The 20197-nt window shown below is 45.2% G+C and overlaps 1 protein-coding gene across 3 annotated transcripts in view; it reads right to left on the reverse strand.

Annotated features, from left to right (window-relative positions):
* Positions 1-20197, reverse strand: part of LOC308080299 (vang-like protein 1) — an 84993-nt gene that overhangs the window by 47888 nt on the left and 16908 nt on the right. For 2 of the 3 annotated variants that reach the window (XM_080422095.1, XM_080422096.1), the window contains 2 exons: positions 9548-9680; positions 783-902 (listed from right to left, as the gene is read on the reverse strand). In XM_080422095.1, coding sequence (XP_080278221.1) covers positions 783-902; positions 9548-9680 — 253 coding nt within the window. The remainder of the gene's footprint in view (positions 1-782; positions 903-9547; positions 9681-20197) is intronic. The other variant, XM_080422097.1, reaches the window with a different exon arrangement.

Below are 20197 nucleotides of genomic sequence, written 5' to 3' on the forward strand. Positions count from 1 at the left end.
GGCGTAGCTCTCTCGTGTGTGTGTGTGTGTGTGTGTGTGTGTGTGTGTGTGTGTGTGTGTGTGTGTGTGTGTGTGTGTGTGTGTGTGTGTGTGTGTGTGTGTGTGTGTGTGTGTGTGTGTGTGTGTGTGTGTGTGTGCACTCATGATGTCTGCGTATGCGTCAGTAGATGTGTGTCTCCTGTGTATGCAAGGTAACAGCTCACCTGGGCCCTGCAGGTCTGACCGACTGACCAATGCCTTGTGCGAGCCGAAGGTTTGACGCAACACAGGTGCAAGAACGGCACGCCGTCGCACACAGCTGGCCGCGTGCTCTCCCGCTATATATCACTCGCTGCCGCGACACAACCGCCTTAAAAAGTACTAAACCCGCCCTCAAACACACAGCTGAAGATGGAACTGCTTAATTAGCAATGAATTGCATGGAGGCTCGCCTCAGATGTTTAAACAGCACACCCAAACACGGCAAAACCTCTCCCCAGATAATGTGTCAAAAATGTCCAACAAACATCAAACCCATCCCCAAAACTGTTTGCCCTTTCTTTCTCTCTTTCTTTCTTTCTACCTCGTCCCTCAGTGTAGCCCACCCACACAGATCAGAGCATAGTGATGACACAAGGGAGAGAACAAACACAGGTACACACACACACACACACACACACACACAGACACAGACAACACACCGCATGGGGCTCGGGACAGACATGAAAGGAGCCCTGGCTCAACTTGTGGGTGGGTGGGTGGGTGGGAGTGGGGTGGGCAAGAGAGTCGTGAAGACCACTCACCATGGGACAGGGATCCCAAGCGTGAATGCAAGAGCTCCGCTCCGTCCAAGTGCCCGACATCGTGGGGTCCGCGCCTCCCGGATGGAGAGGAGGAGAGGTGTTACCTGCGCTGTGGTCTGCCTAGGAATGGCACAGTTAATACCGTCGTTACCGTTGTAAACACAGGCAGCCGCACAACCGTACCAACCCACCCACCCCATATATATACCGCCCCCACCCTCCCGCCCGTTGAAAACAGCTGAGATGGCAGAGCAGCTGAGTTTAATTAGAGGGAGCTGAGCTGCCGACAAGTGGAAGGGTGAGTGGAAGGTAAATCAGTATGGAGGGTGGTGTGGGCACACGAGTGCAAGCAGAGAATGTTTGAGGGGCGTTTTCGACCGGACAAGAGAGAGAGAGAGAGATAGATGCATGCGTCTGCGTTTTCTGGCATAATGCAGCTTGTAACAGGATTTTAATGCTTTTAATTGGAATGGTTTATAGATTAGTGATGTCCAGTCATGTACCATTATGGGCTAAAAGGATGCAGGTCTTCATTCCCCCCTCAGTCTCAGTAGCAGGGCTGAGCGATATGGACTTCAAATCAATATCACTTTTGCCTCGATTGCGATTAATGAAAATTTTAAAAGAAAAAATAGCAGATCTACAAGCTCATCGGCTATTTTCAATATTTTTTGCACGCCACAATTGTACCATGAAATATAATACAGAGCTTAAGTGGTTAATCAGACTAGTTGATTTAGTCTATTATAAAAAAATATTTGTTGATATAATAAGACAATTATTCCATTACTATATCTACAGACCGGGAAAGCCTATACGTTGTCATACCTATAAAACTGGGAAAGCATTTGTGTCATTTTAGATGTTGCTATGTACAGACTAGAGCAACAGGAATCTCTAACATTTCTGGAATAAAAAAGATTTTCAGAAAAATTCGGTTAGAATGTAGAAGGCGTTTTTAAAATCGGCCTCAGGTCTAAATGGGTTAAGTCGGTTATATATATTTTCAGTTAACAGCCCAGCCATACTCAGCAGCCATGTGCGACACAGCCCAACACAATCAAACCAACACACACACACACACACGCACACTCTCACACACACCCACAGACACACAGACACACGGACACACGGACACACACACACATGCACACAAACAAACAGTATTGTGTGTTCCAGTGGAACAACCAGTGAACTATAAATGAAACCACTTTGTGTTTCAAACAGAGCTCTGTGTGTACGGGGGGGAGAGAGAGCACCAATTACCAAAAGAACGCCCGGTGGTTTAAATAAGGGATCACCTTCCCCTCCTATGTGCCACCTCTTTCAATGGCGTCCGGCTCCCGCGAATTCCGCGACTACAAAGCCAGGGCCGGCTACGTTTTAGCCTATAAGCTACGCTCGCTCACCTCCAGCTAACCCTCATCCCGTATCCAGTTACATAAAGCTAAAGACACACCGGACCCCAGTCGTTTGGTTTACATCCGTCTATACCAGGCTCATACAGTGCTTAGGGGCCTTAAGCTTCACACCGAGCTCCATTGTCCTTCATGACAACCCTGCCAGTGTTGCCATGTTTTGTGAGAGAAACAAGCAACCCTATGAAAACATGGTCTCTCACGCGTAGCCTAACTATTCCACAATCTCCGAATGCTATATAGAGTCTAGAACTACACCTGGGGGAGTGGGGAGGAAGCGTCACATCCGCTCTATCGCTTGATCATTTTTAGAGCTTCCGTGCTCCAGACTGTATGACGGAAAAAGAAACCCAAAGTCGCTAATAATAAGCGGACATGGCAACACTGAACCCAGCCAGAAAAACAGGACACAGTTGCGGGGGGGGGGGGGGGGCAGCCTCAGTCAGGTATTGCTGTCATTATTACTCGGTTTGGAGGGTTGTGCGTCTGAGAGAGAGTGCAGCTAATGCAATATTGCACAGTGGTTCCCAAACCTTTTAGCTCGAGACACAAAAGAGAAATTCGCCATCTCCCCAGGCCTCCCGACGTACAAAAATAAAATACGTCATGAATTAATCACTTAAGCCCTATTTCAGAAACTGTGGAATTAGCCGATCTACAACCTCGAAACGGGTCGCATTGCGACGTATTGCGAGTTTGTAGATTTGCTATCTTCACAAATTTTATAAGTTTGTATGGATTTAGTTTTTTGGGGGAATTTCTGAAATCCTTTGGAAAAATGTTAGATTTCTTTCCCTCCAAATCTTATAATAAAATTGTCTTAAGGGAGGACCGGAAACGTAAAAAAAAAGAAGTGCATATTTACTTGCGATCCATAAAAATGGTTGCATGACCCAGAAACGGGTCCCAATCCCGACCCATTGGCTGGGAATGGCCGCATTAGCATAATACAGCCTGCAGCTCTGGCCTGCTTCCCTGAGCAGCAGCAGTCTGTTGGGTGAGCGTCAAGTGTTGTTCAAACACATCGAGCAATTAAACTGGAAATGTACACCGAGGCCCACGCAAGGGAGCGTCCATGAGCGCAGAGGAGGTTAGAAACCAACCGAGAAGTTTGTGGAGTTACAGGTGGTTAGGAGTGCCTGTAGGCTGGTAAGAAAAGCCATGTATAAATTTGAGATCTTAGTATTTTATTTATACGTTTTATTTGGGAGGGACAGCACATATTAATGGTATGCTATTTTTACTTGTCTAAATGTCTCATTGGAAGAGTAGGGAGACCGCCTCCAACCACTGCAGATGAACTAGTTAAATTGTATTAACACACTCTAGTCTAGCATACATATTTTTAACTAGTTATATCGTATTAACACATGCATCATCACAGAGGTGACTCTCGCCGAGTTGCGGAGATGTCTCCGCTTCCAGCGGAGTGCTGTGCTCTCAGACAGGGCTCTGATGAAGTCCCACTAGTGGGGTAATCAACGCAGCTCTGCACACTGAGACTCTGACACAGCTTAGTGTGACACACACACACACACACACACACTGCTGTCAAAATACATTTCCCTCTTTCCCTCGCACGTGCAAATACACTCACACACACAACACACACACACACACAGGCTCAGAATTGAAATGAGCCTCTCTCTCTCTCTCTCTGTGGGATCGGTGGCCCTGATTGCTCTAACTAAAGCCAACACTCCACACCCTGTCAGTGGCACTCCTACAGCCCACAGCATGAATGAGACATGCAGAGAGCCAAGCTACTGAGGACATCTCTGCTCTTCTGGGTAATCCTGTCATGTGTTTAAAATTAGACCCTTCCTCTACACAATAAACTGACAAAGAATGGGTTGCACTGGCTGGTTGCAGCATGAATTGTGCGTCAATTGCGCCTGTTATCTGCCCATCTTGAGGTCAGATTCACAAAATGATATGATTGCTAATGATATAACACACTCGTAAAGTTTGGTAGCTGAGTGGAGTTTGCCCTTGTTTTGCGTCTGATTGCAATTATCCATGTGGCAAAGTATAGCCTAAAGGGTGGCTTTGCACCGCACTATTTATTTGCTGACGTATCTTTCACCACAGAGTTTGTGGAGCTGGTACTGAGCCCTAGCAAAAGCCTGAAAAAGGACAGTGCAATTAAAAAAAATATGTATTAGAGCCAATGTACTCAAGCATCAGCAAGTTGACCTTGTGTATGCAGACAAAAAATAATATACACGAACACGCACACGCACACACACACACACACGCTACTAATGTCTCACCAAGAGGGAAAGGGAGTGCCAAGTACACAGTGAAATCCTCTATGTTAATTTAACTCAGAGTGTAAAAATGGACCTACAGTACACTCTCAGAGTTAAATTAAAAGTGAGGATTTTACTGTGAAGGTCAGGGGATGTTGTTGTGCCGTGTCTTTGTGCTTGCATTTGTCATTGTCTGTTTTTGTTTTTTTCAACAACACCAGACGGTAGTGTAATAGAGAGTTTTTCAAACTGGCAGTCCGGGGTTCCATGGGGTCCACAGCCAAATAAGGAGTAATTTCACTATGATTGAATGCACGTAAATTAACTATTATAATACAAAGAATGTATGACAGTACAAGTGACCATTTCTTCCAATATTTCTCATTTCTTACAATAATGCCATTTTAAGCAATTTCATTTCATGAAAAATATCTTCTCATATCAGAGCATTTGAAATGGGAGTCCACTGCCTAGTGAAAGTCAATTTAGGGGTGTAAGTGGGACTTCAATCGCTGGAAGACCCCCTGCTGCTGCCTATAGTGTGTGTGCAGTGTTTCAGAAAAGGGTTTGCTAGTATCCCAAGGGGTACTTTGGGGTACTTCTATTCAGTATAGTACAGTACAGCAGTGTGTAAGCCATATTTTCATTCATGACCAAGGCAGCGTGTCTGCCGGTTACGATCCCCCGTCATCTTCCTCTCCTTCATTTCCTGACAGCTTTAAGAGGTAAAGATCTCCACGTAAATAAAGCACACTTCATCCTTCAGTACCTGCAAGCTAAACTGCCTGCATTCCATCTCCTAGCTGTCGTGCAGAAACCTTGTATCTCCATAGACATCTCCGTCAGTATCAACTTTAAGTTTTTTTTTCCCCCGCACTAATTAATGCCCTACTTCATCATGCAAGAGCGCCACGCAAAAGTAGGGGAAATAACCGATCTACAAGCTCACAACACTTCTCGACGTGAGCTTGTGGATCTGCTATTTTTGACAGCAAGTGACGTTGAAGAGTGGGCTTTATAAATATTGAACCAATGAAAAGTATTAACCCATTAAGACCTGAGACCATTCTTAAAAATGTTTTCTAAATCCTAACAGTTTTTTTTGAAAAAAATCAAGATTTTTCAAAAATAGCAGATCTACAAGCTCATAGCGCGGCACTCGTATGAGCTTGTATATCTGCTATTTTTGAATAGCCAAAGAAATCTAAAGTGACACAGATGCGTTCCAGGTATTAATGGGTTAACAAGAGCTTGTGACGAAATAATAACTACATTGGATCCATTGGAACACAGTTTCTCTTTTTTCCTGTTTTGGACATACAAGGTTTCCACCCGACAGAGAAAATAATCACACGGCAATCGACCAATTACACACCCTAATGCCCTGCAAAGCCTCCGTCTGAAGTCGATACACTGGAAGTGTCAGTCAGGCTTCCACTCAAGCCTTCCAGCAAACCCTGACATCGTGGATAACGGTTTTCATAAGATTTTCACATCAGTTATTTTAATTTAATTAAGATGATTGCCTGATTGTTCTATACGAATTCACGATTTAATCAATAAACAAGGAAGGATTTTTGCACACCTGAAGCGCCTTGGTGATAGCTGTGTAGGGAAAGAATTAGATTCTTGCCAACAAAGATATGCGAGTGAAACATAGACTTATTAACCACTTAAGGCCTATTTTCTAAAATATTCATTATATATTTATAAAGTCATACCAAAAATAGTGATGCTTGGTTGAAAGAAGTTAAATGAAATGTATGTATTTTTACATGCAGATTGTAGTCATTTTATGCAGCGTGAAATGGTAAGGGTTCGAGTCTCTTCTTGTCTGAGAATACCTGGCTGTTGATAGTCATTCATGTCTGAAGGGATCGAGCCTGTGGTGTTTCGTTTACAGGGCATTCTCTAGTCAGAACACCCTTCCATCACACCGCACGTATACTGGACAAGCAAACGTGTAGCAAGCAAAGGTGTAAATGGGACAATCCTCTGCCCTGTAGTGACCTGAAGCTGTGGTTTTCAAAGTGGGGGCTGTGGCCGCCAGGGGGGCCACCCATGGCGTCCAATTGGAAATGAGAGGAAAAATAAATCATGAAAGAGATGTATGCATATAGAAAAATAAAAAATAATTATAAATCAATTCATAAGACTACTGTGCCAGTTTAACCTCTTTCAAACTGGCGTCCCTATTTTGGGTCCCTATTCACAAAAGGGGGGCCGCAGCCAGAGATTTGGGGGTCCTAGGCATGGAGAAGTTTGCGAACCCCTGACCTGGAGGATTCAGTCGAGCTCCGCTCCCCATCATAAAAAAAAAACCAACACACACGGTTCACCAAATGATCCGACGTACCACCTAGCCTCGGGTCTATTTATGGACGATACGGGGAATGAAAATGCACGAGTCTCTTGGCTGTCTCTCTCTGGCACACAGACGCCCATGAATCGGTCGACTCAAGCACTTCCTGGTAGCCGGCAGTCAAACATTAAGCCAACAGATAAATAACCTTGTCTATACATTCTCATACGCTATACACTGCGTTCATACACAAATACTAAGAACACAAAAACAGGGGCCTACCTTTAATTTGTCTTTCAACAAATAATCCTTTATATAATGCATGTGTGCAGACATGCTCTCGGTTTGTGCCGTTTCGTGAGAATTTGGTATCTATGCAGAGTACTGCACCGTTTTTGGACTGATCCACTTTTGGTACATAGTACATTCCTCAGTGTCAATTGAACTGTGAGAGTGTACAAATGTAACCAAATGGACCCGTAAGGGTCCATTTGGTTACATGTGTACACTCTCAGAGCTACAAACGGATGAATTAACACCGATTTTACAGTGTAGGAGCTTCTAAAGCCTTTTCTGCCCTTCTCTTATAGATCCATCTCTGAATACCCCCCACCCTATTTCATTTTGGTTCTATCCCAAGGAGAAAGGATGCAACAATGTCGTGTTGTGCATTCACATTCTTCCATCGATCTGAAAGTCCGTGTACAGTAATTGCCCGCCCTGCCCTTGCCAAGAAGTTGACAGGCCCTGCTGGCATGCGCCATGAATCCACAGATGGCCCTGCCAAGGGCCTGTGTAAATACACTACCATTATCATTTGGCCTTAGCTTGACTTGTGATTAATCTGCGTTTAATCCCTTTCTCCAAAGGGAAGTGGCTTCCTAAAAGACGCCCCGTGGCGCAGCCAGTGACTGTGGGGGAGACGGTGCGGGAGGTTGTGCGTAACGCTGGTGGTTTAGCGTGTGGTAGTGAAGGTGAGATAGCTGTACTGACAGGGTGTGTGTGTGTGTCGTGTTTATACAATGGCTTACGAGGGTGAGTGACTGCCAGTGGTGGACAAAGTACTCAACCCCCACTAGTCAAATATTACTCAACTATACAAGTGAAAGTTGCTCTGGCATATTTGTACATGAGTTACAGTACTGGAGTACTTGCTTTAAAAAAAATGATTACAAATTACAAAGTTTAAAATTTCTTTTTAATATAAATGCATTGCTATTGTATATCGAATTTCTGCCAAAATTAAATAAATAAATAAAGGTATTTTCTAAAATAGTGAAAATGGCATATTTACACGCTCAATTGTAGATCTGCTATTTTCACTATTCTTGAAATAGGGCTTAAGTGGTTAATTCATAATGTATATTTATACGTTTTGGGTCCCAGGGGTCCCTTACTGGATGTGAATGTAGTCAAAAGTACAGTAATCAAGAGCGAAAGAACAATATTTGTCGTGTAGTGAGGTGAAAGAGTTTCCCCCCAAAGAAAAGTACAGATACTTAAATTGTTTGCCAAGTAAATGTACTTCATTACTGTCTAGCAGTGGTTGTGGGCAACTGTGGGGTTAGTGGTAGTGAAGGTAGTGGTGAGACGACCGTAGTGACAGGTTGTGTGTTGTGTTTAGTTACAATGGCTCATGAGGGTGAGAGATTGTAGGGTAGCTTGTTTTGCAGAGAGGTCAGTATATCATCGCTGTCGGGCAGAAACCTCTGATCTCCATATTTGAACATTTTGTGTTTTTGCGTAAATTAACGCCCTACTTGATCATACTACAGCGTCACACAAAAGCATCTAAAGTTGCAGATCGACAAGCTCGAAACGCGGCGCGGAGCGACGCGTTTCGAGCTTGTCGATCTGCTACTTTTGCAGTTTTTGTATTTTTATCCTGAAAAGTAACAGTTTTGGACATATGAGGTTTCCACCCGACAGAGACGATATGGTTGGAGGTTGTATGAGGCGCTGCGTAATCGCACATCATCTACGCATTGCGATTGTGTATAGTTCTATAATTGGAGGTTATACGTACAAGAGGTTTTGAAACTGTTACCGTAACCACGCGGTTCAGTAATTGCAAATTATCAATGTGTGAGAGCTGTGAGAGTGTTGAGGAGTAATGCTTTACTTTTAAGTAACACATTACCTACGCAAAACTGCGAAATAAAGTTCAAGTTGTGGTGGGTGTCTGTGGGTCTGTCTGTGACGGGCACGCAGATATCATGTCAACGCAATAACCCCAGCAACAATGGCTGCCTGCTGCCCATGCTGAGACAGAAAGGGAGGGAGGGAGGAAGGGAGGGAGGGAGGGAAGGGGAGAAGGAGGGGACCAGAGAGAGCCTATTTCACCAATGCAAACCTGGCCAATTGCTATCTGAACCAAATGGACTCTCTCGGGTCCATTTGGTTCCACCATCCTGTACACTCTCAGAGCTAACCCATTAAAACCAGGAAATGTGTAATTTTTATATGATTTTAGCGTTGGCTATTCAAAAACAGCAGATATACAACCTCACAGCAAAATATAATTTTGACATTTTTAACACAAATCTTCTCTTCTGGGGGTCACTGGCACAAAACCTTTTCAGATGGGGGTCCGAAGCCAAATATATATCAATTTGGGGATTCTTGGCACGAAAGAGTTTGAGAACTACTGGTTTAGAAGGCATTTGTAGAAACGGCCTCAGGTCTTAATGGGTTAAATGAACTCTGAGAGACCACTGAGGATTTTACAGTGTTAGATTGTGGGGGGGGGGTCATTAAAAAAATATATAAAAAGGTTGAGAACCACTGTCCTACCTGCACCTCGTCCCCCCGTACAGACGAGTCTCCCAGCAGTGGCTCAGCGGGCGGCGCGTTGATGGTGACAGACTTCTCCGAGCGGCTGTCCTTGCTGCGGGACTTGTGGCGGTCTCTGTCGCGGCTCCGCTCCCTGAAAAAACAACCCGCGGAGAAGATGAGGTGAGCTGTGCCGCCGCCGTGCTGTTGCCACGACAACCCGCCAACGCCGCCTCCGGCGCACGAGCCGGAGGGGAGCGACTTGTCGCTGTGGATCATATCTATGGAGGTGACGAGGTGTTTTTTAAGACAATTAAGACAACTCTCTCCTGCGTCTCTCTGTCTAGCTTTCCGTCTTGTCTTTATCTCCCTCTCCGTCGTCTGAGAATTACGCTGCGTAATCCGTGATGACCTTAATAGCACTGGCCTTTAACTTTTTCTGCATTTCATTTCCCTTGTTTACTGGGCGAATGCAAGGGCTTAGTGGACGACACATACAGGAAGCGACATGTGGACGTACACACACATACACACACACAACGAAAGACAGGGAGAAGAGGAGAGGAGAGGAGAGGAGAGGAGAGGAGAGAATGCAGGGATAGAATGGCAGTTTAAGTCAGATAAGACAGAGTCCATTCCTCTGCTCGCTGTGGCTGTAAAGGTGGAGAAATAAACCCGCTTTGTATTTCATGCTTCATCTAAGCTCTAATGACCAGGCAGAGGTCAGGCCCCAGCGACCTCTCACCCATTCCAATCCCCCTCCACCCCTCCCTCCCTCAGCACCCCCCCCCCCCCCCCCCCGATATGAGCACCAGCATATGAACTCCATTAGCCTTGCCATCCCCACTACCCCTACACCCCCTGCCCAGCGCCCCCCACCCCTCCTGCATTTCTCCCTCTCACTCTCATTTTCAGTCTCCATCTGCTCCACCGACTATCACCAGTATAACCGCATAATACAGCTTCACAAAGATGTCCGCTCACCACTGAAAATAGCAAAACAACTGGTTGAATGGGTTTCTATGCTGCTTGTTGAAGCACATTGAGGTCTCGTCCAGCGAAATGCAAAATAGTAAATACCTTTAATGATTTTTACGAGCGCAACTGGGATATACTACTGTACATACACCCTGTTTGATGGTAACCCGTCTGAGAGCTGGTGGATTAGATGAAAGCAAAATTCTCCCTTTCTGATAGTGTTTTGACACTTTTAAGGCATTTCTGTTTTATTATACTCCTAAGCCAGATTGAAACCCATAGCATCACGATAAAGTCGGTAATTGCCTGTGCTTGTGTGTGCGGTGTGTGTGTGTGTGTGTGTGTGTGTGTGTGTGTGTGTGTGTGTGTGTGTGTGTGTGTGTGTGTGTGTGTGTGTGTGTGTGTGTGTGTGTGTGTGTGTATTAGCATGCATGCTAACAGGCAGGCGGGATACCTGTGTTTTGCTCTCTTTTTTGTTTTGTTTTATGTAACCAGGTGAAGCAGACTGTGTGCACAGATGCTTTATTCGTCCCACAATGCACTGCTTCACGCTTCACACACCGTTATGCACAGACACATCTGGGAGCAGCACAGCACAAACACAATCTAACACTGTTGTTGGACGCTCAGGCGCTACTCTGGAGCAAGCGGGAGTGAGTGTGTGTGTGCGTGCTGTGTGTGTGGGAGGGAGGTTAAGCGCCTTGCTCAAAGGCACTGTGATGACAGTAGCTGAGGGAGGCTTTTCACACATCTGATGAATTCAACATACTTTCTGAAATAAAAGTGAAAACATCCTCTATGAAAGAAGAGATTTCTTAACCTGAGTGGGATTCTCTCCTGGTTAACCACATGAACTCTTAATATTCTGGGCATGTCGTAAACGCCAAACATTCTGTGAAAATAGCTTGTAAATCGTCTATTTTCACTGAAGCACTTTGGTGGTGTAGAGTGAAAAAAACAGGGTCCTCCAGGGGTCTGTCCTTGGAGTGGGCCAAGGCTTGGCCCAATCCAAGGACAGACCCCTGGAGGACCCCGGTCAACGAAGTAGGTAGGGTTTACAGCAGAGGACAGCAGGACGTTGTTCCAAGCCGTCGCTTTCTCTCTGTAGACAAATGCGGAGAGAAAAGAGAAAATGTCTTCTTTCTGTAAGCGTGTCATTTAATGCTAATCGCGTCTTCTGTGGGAGATACAGTACAACAGGAGTGGAACCAATGTGATTTCTACGACGCAGCAGGAGGATTTTGTTGTTTCCCGGTAGGCTTCATTAGAAGACAACCACCACCCTCCACCCTCCACCCTCCCACCACCAACTCACGCCCTGCAGAGCAGCGCACAGCAACTACTCTTTCTGCCACTGCATGTCGGACAGGGCTGCAATTTTCTAAGTGATTATTCCATTGATTGCTTTTTGATTAAACGAATAACCTGAATAATGTGAAATTCTAATAGATTTATTTTATTATTTACTAAATCGATTAGCTTACTGACCAATTAAGCCCTATTTCATACTGTCGTACAAAGGCGTCATGCAAAAATAGCCGATCTACAAGCTCACAACGCGTTTCATCTTGACAGATTGTGAGCTTATAGATCACCTATTATCGCTATTTTATAAATCAATAATTTTATTCCAATTTGTTTTTTATCATTGATTAAATTACATCGATCAACTGTTGCACCCCAAGACAGAAATAATACGATCTGAAACCATTTAGGAGTTACGACCTTAAATACTTTTACTCCCAGTGACGACTCGACTCTTTAGAGACACTCTTTACCCACTCACGTGCACAACAGCGGTTCCCACCCATCCATGTCCAGGATATCCTGCCTGCGGGGGCCCTAATGAAGGAATAAGACTTTGATTGACAGCAGCAGCAGCCCTGCAGTCCTGCACAACTCTATTGGATCTAGGTGTTTTGATTAAAGGGAGTTCACCACACCGTTTCCTCAGTGCTATTCCGGTACTTCCCCTCCAGCCCTGCACACGAGAGGCGGCTTCCTCCCCCCAAAAACCCCAACAAAGGCTAGCCACAGTGTCCCAACCGCAAAACAGAGAGGAAAAGACTGTGAGGTTTTTGTGGTTCAAAGTTGTTGTTTTTTACAGTTTATCTTACCCTGCTCAGAAATGTGCAGTGAGTTTAAGCTCATGTTGATAGCCAAACAGTCGCTCCTGGAGTGAATAATTGTTAAATGGAGAGTTGGCAGTCAGCTCAGCAGCATTTTTCTTTGAGACATACAGTAGCGCAGCAGGAAAGACGGGCCGGTGACAGATAGTGGAGGGGAGGGGAGCCGCACGAATGAACGATTTGATTAGGCATTTTGAGGGAATTAGGTGACATTCTTGTCCAGAGTACCTTACAGCAAGTGGTTCTCAAAGTGGGGTCTGGGGACCCCCAGGGGTCCTTGGAGGGGTTCCAGGGGGTCCCCAGCAAATTGTGTTAATGTAGCATCACATTCAGTTTAACCACTTTAACCCCATTTTATACTTCGGCTATTCAAAAATAGTAGACCTACAAGATCACAACCCCAATACTAGTTTTTCTTTTAAACACACATCTTCTCTTATGGGGGTCCCTGGCACAAAATCTCTACAGATGTCAGGTCCGCAGCCAAATACACTGATATACAGTTCAGTCAATGAACAAGTAGAGATACTGTGGGGGATTTTTTTTAACTGGGAGGGACTTAATAAATCACTTCCTCAACCTACCTGCCATCTAGTCTGGCTGATGTGACTCTGGATTGATTCCAGAGTCTGGAAAGCCTCCTTTGATCTTGTTATTACTTAAGTGGCTCTGCTCTCAGACCATAACTACTTCAATTCTATATACTTATTGACCGGGGTCTCGCAGAATGCAAATAACCAATCTACAAGTTGCGACGTGTTTTTATTTATTTTTATTTTATTTTGCTAAGCTTGGGTAGATACAGGCTTTATGAATAACATTCAAAGAGCCTACCACTGATCTGCAGCTACTCAGTCAGGAGTATATATAAACTGAAAGTTGGATGATTAACAGCAGAGCTTGTCGATCTGTTATTTACGCTGAATGTTCATGCCAGGTCTAAGGGCCTTGCGCTATCCCCATTTTGACTGGGTAAAGTTTGTTTTTCAGCTATCTCTAGTGGAAGCGTAGGTCATTGACTGGCAGGTGAGAGCCGTCACCGTTTCAAATATGAGAACCAATCCCACACACAGGGTGGTTGGATGAATAATGCACAGTGAAACGGAACCCACCAAGACCAATACAATACAGCTCACTGTGCCATGGAGTGGCAACAGGAAACTATCTGCCACCTCCAGTCACTCACAATAGATCATTATCTGGCAGGCACTTCCATATAATACTAACTACAACAACTAATACAAATGAGTCTCTATGGCCCGGACCGCTAGGGGGCACTTAGGCTCTAATGTAGCCTCGCAGCGCATCGCGGGTTCGAGTCCCGTTCCCAACGATCTTTGCCGCATGCCTCTCCCCATCTCTCTCTCCCCGTTTCCTGTCCATCTCCACTGTAAACTATTAATTAAAGGTAGGCCCCAAGAAAAATCTTTAAAAATAAATAAATTATAATAATAATCATCATATTAATCTCTATACATACTGTGGCACTTTTTGAAATGCTTAACACAGTCCTTCAAAAGTACAGGGGAGCACTGTGCGTGTGCGTGGTGTATGCGTGTGTTACCTGTGTGTAAAACTGTGAAAGTGTGGAAAAGAATATACTGGCAGTTATTGCTGTAACGCCCGCTGGAGTCTTGTTATCATAATCACAGACATGGGAGTGATTGACGGCGTTTCATTTGGGATAAATCAGGGGCGGGGGGTGCCTGGGAGGTTGACGTGAGCCTTAATAAATAAATGATGGCTATCATCATTCTCCATGACTACATCCACAGTTCCTCCATCAGCGCGCAGAGGCGGTCTGGGAATAGGTTCATTGTAATTGGGCAGGGAGAGCTGCAGGAGAGCTGCAGGGGAGGTGGGGTTGGGTGTTGATTTGACGGAGAGGGAGGTTTACACACCAGCGCTCACGCTTCAAAGTCATCAAGGGAACGGTAAGGAGTTCTAAAGGAGTTCTAAACCAAACTAAACCACTGGTTCTCAATGTCGGGGGCCAGGGACACCCAGGGGTCCTTGAGGGGGTTCCAGGGGGTTCCCAGTTAAATGATTGATAGATTGACCTCTGAGAGTATAATTATGGGCTCTATTCGATTCCATTCGTGAGTTAAAATAACATTTGACAGTGTAGATTGGAGTCCCAGAGATTGATATTGTATCAAATGTGGGTCTGTGGCCTAATGCACATTCAAATCATCAATTCAATTAAATGTTGAACTTGAGTCGTTGAATCACTTAACTGAACCATGTTAGTGGGCATTGCAATTGTAGTAGCTAGAAGGTAGTGTGTGGTACAGGTAAGTGGGACATGTTGCTAGCAACAGGCAGGCAGCGTGTGTGTGTGTGTGTGTGTGTGTGTGTGTGTGTGTGTGTGTGTGTGTGTGTGTGTGTGTGTGTGTGTGTGTGTGTGTGTGTGTGTGTGTGTGTGTGTGTGTGTGTGTGTGTGTGTGTGTGTGTGTGTGTGTATAGCGTTACCGATATATCTGCCAGTAGTACATGAGGTATTCATTTTGGAACGCGTGCTATAGCCATGAACAAAAGGATAGTGTGTTTCTGATTCTGTCTGCGAGCCAGGTGGCACGTAGAGAAAGATGAGCAAGTATGGAAATAATATTGCATGCTTCTAGTGTGATAGAGACATTTTAAGGAACGGTACGAAAGAAGATATCAATATCAAGATGCAGAAAATATTATGTTCATTCCCCTTGTCCCCTTGTGCGTCACTTCGTGCCGTGCTATGAGCTTGTAAATCTGCCCAAAAAAATTAATGAATGTTTGAATTTTTTAAACAAACATTTTAACTCAAATCTTTGCTTCTGGGGGTCCCTGGAACAAAATATTTTCAAATGGGGGTCCGCGACCAAATACACCACCACTGACATAGCAACATACGTTTTTCAGTAAACCGTTAGGATTTAGAGGACATTTGTAGAATCGGCCTCAGGTCTTAATGGGTTAATGGAATTTGACTTCCAGCGTGGCTTCCTGGACAGGTATGGGAGCAGCGAGGAGGGAATTATGGGGCCACAGATGCCTGACGAGCTGAGGCAGAGCTCTGCCAAGATTCAAGGAAAACCTTTCTTCCCCCCCGCAACACACCTGGGGCTAAGAGCTCCCGCTATCACACTCTCGCCAACTTCCGCAGAGGGAGAGAAGGATGGAAATCGCAGACGTCCATGGGGGCCACGGAATTTCACACCCACTCCAAAATGTCTGTGGACCAAGTGACTTTGCTTTCCGCATGGCCAGCGGGCCAAAACCACACACCTGTGCGGAACCGAGCCCGGAGTCACCACCTGCGAGGCAAAGGAGCCACAGCGAGGTCCGTGGTCCGCAGCCAAGAGCGGAGCGCCGCCAGCCAAATGCAAAATGGCCGAACCGGCCGCACACTCAGCTAAGTCATCTCAAACCCATTAGAGAACGAGGAGAGAGAGAGGGGGAGAAAGAGAGAGAGAATTGTTTCTTAATGAGATAACGATATAGCTTGTGCCTAATGATGGGTTGAGGCGGGTCATGAGATCACGCTTTCTCTGATGTCAAATGGGTTTTTTAGCATTTCATCCACTTCTGAGTGAAAAGTCCCGATTTAAACTCCTGATATAAAAATAAGAATCTCGTTTAGTTTTCACAATCGTAAACAAAGGACGGCTCTTTCAAAATACCCAGTAACCTAATTCCTGGTGGACACGCTGGCAGATCAGCATGTCCATTGTGCTGCAAATGAACCGACAGGCCGGATGGGCCAAATCAACTGACAGCGTGTTCGGTTATGCTGTTGACACAGGTTGAGTTGAAGGGGCCCTGGGAACTGGGTGTGATAAGCATTTCTGTGGCCTGGCCACATGCCAGGATTAGCTCTCAACAGATAACACCACAGTTAGGTGACGGCGGACAAATGACGCCTGCCACTGACTGTGTGTATACCCAAACGCCACAGAGGTCAAGCCTGAGGGGCGGGTGGCATACCTTGGATATGTTTTCACAAAGGGAGAATACTGATCTAAGGTTCGACGTTAGAGACCCCTGAAGCAGTGTTTTTTTTTTTTAAACACATTTTGAGGACTCAAATGTGGGTTATGACACTAATGAAGATAGATTACATCGTTAAAGAAAATGTTATTATTTAAAGGGAAACTTAGCTGATGATTTAATGTGAATCCTATCATTCTACGCTGATATGTAATGTCTTTCTATTGAGAGGAAGACCCACAAAAAAAACCACGGAAACATTTCTGGTGGCGATTTTCCAGGGTGAGCTCTCAACATGTGACAGAACTCATTTGGGAAGTGTCGTGTTTTCACATCCTCACAATAGAACACAAAAGTCATGCTTTATGTAGACATGAATGTTCCAAAAACAGTTGTTCTATGCTAAAGTTCTATGCCAAGTTCTAAACCTGAGATTGACCACTTAAACCCTATATAGGCTGACCGGGGTCCCCCAAGGGTCTATACCCCTCTACACCAAATCTACAACAGATCTGTAAAGGTCAAAACGTTGCGACTCCTTGTTAACTTGTTAACTAATATGTTTGCCAATTATGACATGCCCAGATTAGGGACGCTGAGTTTCATGAGTTTAAATAGTCTTTGTGATTATGTCAATCGCTGGTTGATATCGGTTCGGAACCTTGCCTGTTCACTGGATTAAACATTGTGAACTTTGATTTATTGCCTGATCCGTTTTTGTATTGTTCTTGTGGCTTGTCTTGTTCTGAGTCACTGACCGTTACAGTACATTGCCTCAAAAGAGAGGCATTACCCGGGCAGCAGAAAATGGTACCCGTGAGTATTCTAACTGTGAATGAATTGGCTTAAATTATCCACTTAATCCCATGCCAATGCAGTATGCTGCCATATAATTGGAGTACAACCAATCAAAGGAACCAATTTTACACATGAGTAGCTGCTAATGTGAGATTGGCAATTCAGTAATCACTGAAGTGACAGAACAGAAAAACCCAGAACTTTTTTTGAAGTTTGGATCCTAAAATTAAGCTTTTGAAGTTCATTCCTACATTCAGGACATACTGTAAGAGGACAGCTTTGCTGCAATTTTGGGGTCAGAATTGGACAAGAATGCATTGCCTTTGCGTTTCCTAATGTTTAATATGCAACCAGGTGAACTACCGGGGCGCTCCGTGATATATATATATATATATATATACACAATATATTTACGCACCATTCACTTTAATAAATAACGTAGTACCTTGCATCTTGGAAACTACATGGCCTCCTTTCAATTTGGTACAAAGCCCTCTCACAGAACCATTGTATCCTTAATCATAATAAAGAATCATCTCTCGGGTATAGTTATACTCTGTTGAACATGTGCCACGCTGGATAGAGAACATTCACTCGTCTCAGCATCATGGCTTGGCTAAGCTCTCACCAGGGAGCAATGATCATAGACAGAGCAGCCACTATTGGGAAGCCATCTAAAATGTCCTGGCGACACAGACACCAGTCGGGTGTGACGAATTGACCTGGTGGATATTGTGGCAGAGAGTGCCAGGGCTGATGCAAGGGAACATCTCCAAACAATCGTGCCACCTTCTGTTGCGGCTGACCATCAAAACCAATCTTACTCCATTCTTCCATTTGCAGTCTTCTAACAAATCATGTCTAGAACAAAGAAGACCACACACACAGACACACACACAAGATGCTAGTAGTGTCCATGGGTATGTGTGTGTATGTGGGGGGGCTCACACATGCCTGTGAGCAAGCCACACGCGCTCCAGTGTGTTTTCAACAGGCCCTTGGCATCGGCGTAATTAGACAACAGCGATCCAGGACTGACTCGTGCATTACCTTCAAACGAGGACAGCTAGGGGTTTCAAAGGCAACAATTTCGCTTTTTGTATATCAAATTATTGGCCAGCCGGTGGCCCTGGCACAGCCGCGGCCAGAAGTGATGTGGGCAGAGGAGCGCCTGGCAGGGATGCCCCAATTATCTGTCATACGCTTGAAAAGGCTGCAGATACAGGAAGCCACAAACCCAATTTATCCCAATGCCCCCCCTCCCTCCCTCCCTCTCCCTCTCCCTCTCCCTCCCTCTCTCTCTTTCTCTCTTGCACGCCCTCTCTCATTCCAAACAAAGTGGGACCACTTTCGCTCCCTGTAACTTGGAAGTACAAGGACAAATTCCTGCCCTTGGGAATGTGTGCTGAAAAGCGGGGGCGATATGCCTCCCTCAGCCCCTTTCTTGAGAGAGTGGGGACAGTCTCCAGTCTAGAGGGGTGGGGTGGGCTTACAGTTGGAGGGGGGGGGGGGGGGTGGGTCAAGTGGAGATGAACAAGAGAGGGCAGCTGCTGCCTTTTCATCACGCTGGTGGTATGGGGGCGAGGTATGGGCGACAGAAGCGCGGAGAGAGGGGTGTGATGTCGTCGGGGGACGGAGGGGAGGAGGTGGGGGCGAGGGAAATAGAGTGAGAATGACAGAGAAAGAGAAACGTGACAGGAAGGAGACAAAGGACGAATATATATGAAAAAAGAATAAAGGCGTGGCTTGTAGAGCAAGCAGCAGGTGGCATTGGGCCCAGGAGCAGTGGTGGACACTGTACTCAACTCAAAGTGTCAAAGTATAGATGCTCCTGGTCAAACATTATTACTCCACTACACGTGAAAGTGAATCAGTAAAATTTGTACTTGAGTTAAAGTGCAAATTGCTTTTAAAAACACTTCAAAAGTACAAATTATAAACAATTTTCTAAAAATAATAATAGCTAAAATAGCAGACCGACAAACTGGACTATTTTCAGTGTATTTGAAGTCCCTATATTTCAAAGTCAAGCCAAAAGTCAAAAGAGTCAAAAGTACAATATTTGTCTTTGAAATTTAGTGGAGTGAAAGTCATGTATCCAGAAATGTGTGCTTCGTTACTGTCCACCAGGTGCAGGAGGTTGGACATGTTCTCAACATGGCCCGCATGTCTCTCCATGCAGACCGAAGGCAGGGCGAGCCGGAGTCCCCCCCTCGACCGCAACAGGTGCCAGTGGGGTGGGGGGTCTGGGGGGACGCCAGTGAGAGTTATGGGGAGAATGAGAGAGATCTATAGCGAATGGTTATATGTACAAGGGACGGACTGTTTTGGAACAGGAGCCTCTTCTCATGTCCTCTCCTCTCCCTATCATCTCTCTGGCCCTCCACGCATCCGCTGAGGCATCACTCAGTCGGGCCCCTTCAAGCACCTGTCTGTCCGGCCCCACTGCCTTCCTGAGAGCCGTCAACTACAGCTATTTCACCAATGACAGACTAATGGGCCCCCGGTGGACCACAGGACTCCACACAGACACACACACACACACCAGTGTTGATTTCGTCGACTAAAACTATGACGACAAATTTCTGGCGACAACCTTTTTTCACTGACGAAAACAAAATAAAAACAAAATAAAAACTAAGCTATGATGACTAAAACTAAGACTAAATATACTGACAATTTCGTCAACAAATACAAATTAAACTAAAATGTTAGTGAGGGACTAGCGCAGGAGGGATCCAGTAGAACTAAGTAAGACAAGTCATCATGGGCTCACAACACTCACAATGCTGCGACGCGT

The sequence above is a fragment of the Gymnoscopelus braueri genome (genome assembly GCF_963280865.1).
Source record: "Gymnoscopelus braueri genome assembly, chromosome: 24".
In the NCBI taxonomy this organism is placed as follows: domain Eukaryota; kingdom Metazoa; phylum Chordata; class Actinopteri; order Myctophiformes; family Myctophidae; genus Gymnoscopelus; species Gymnoscopelus braueri.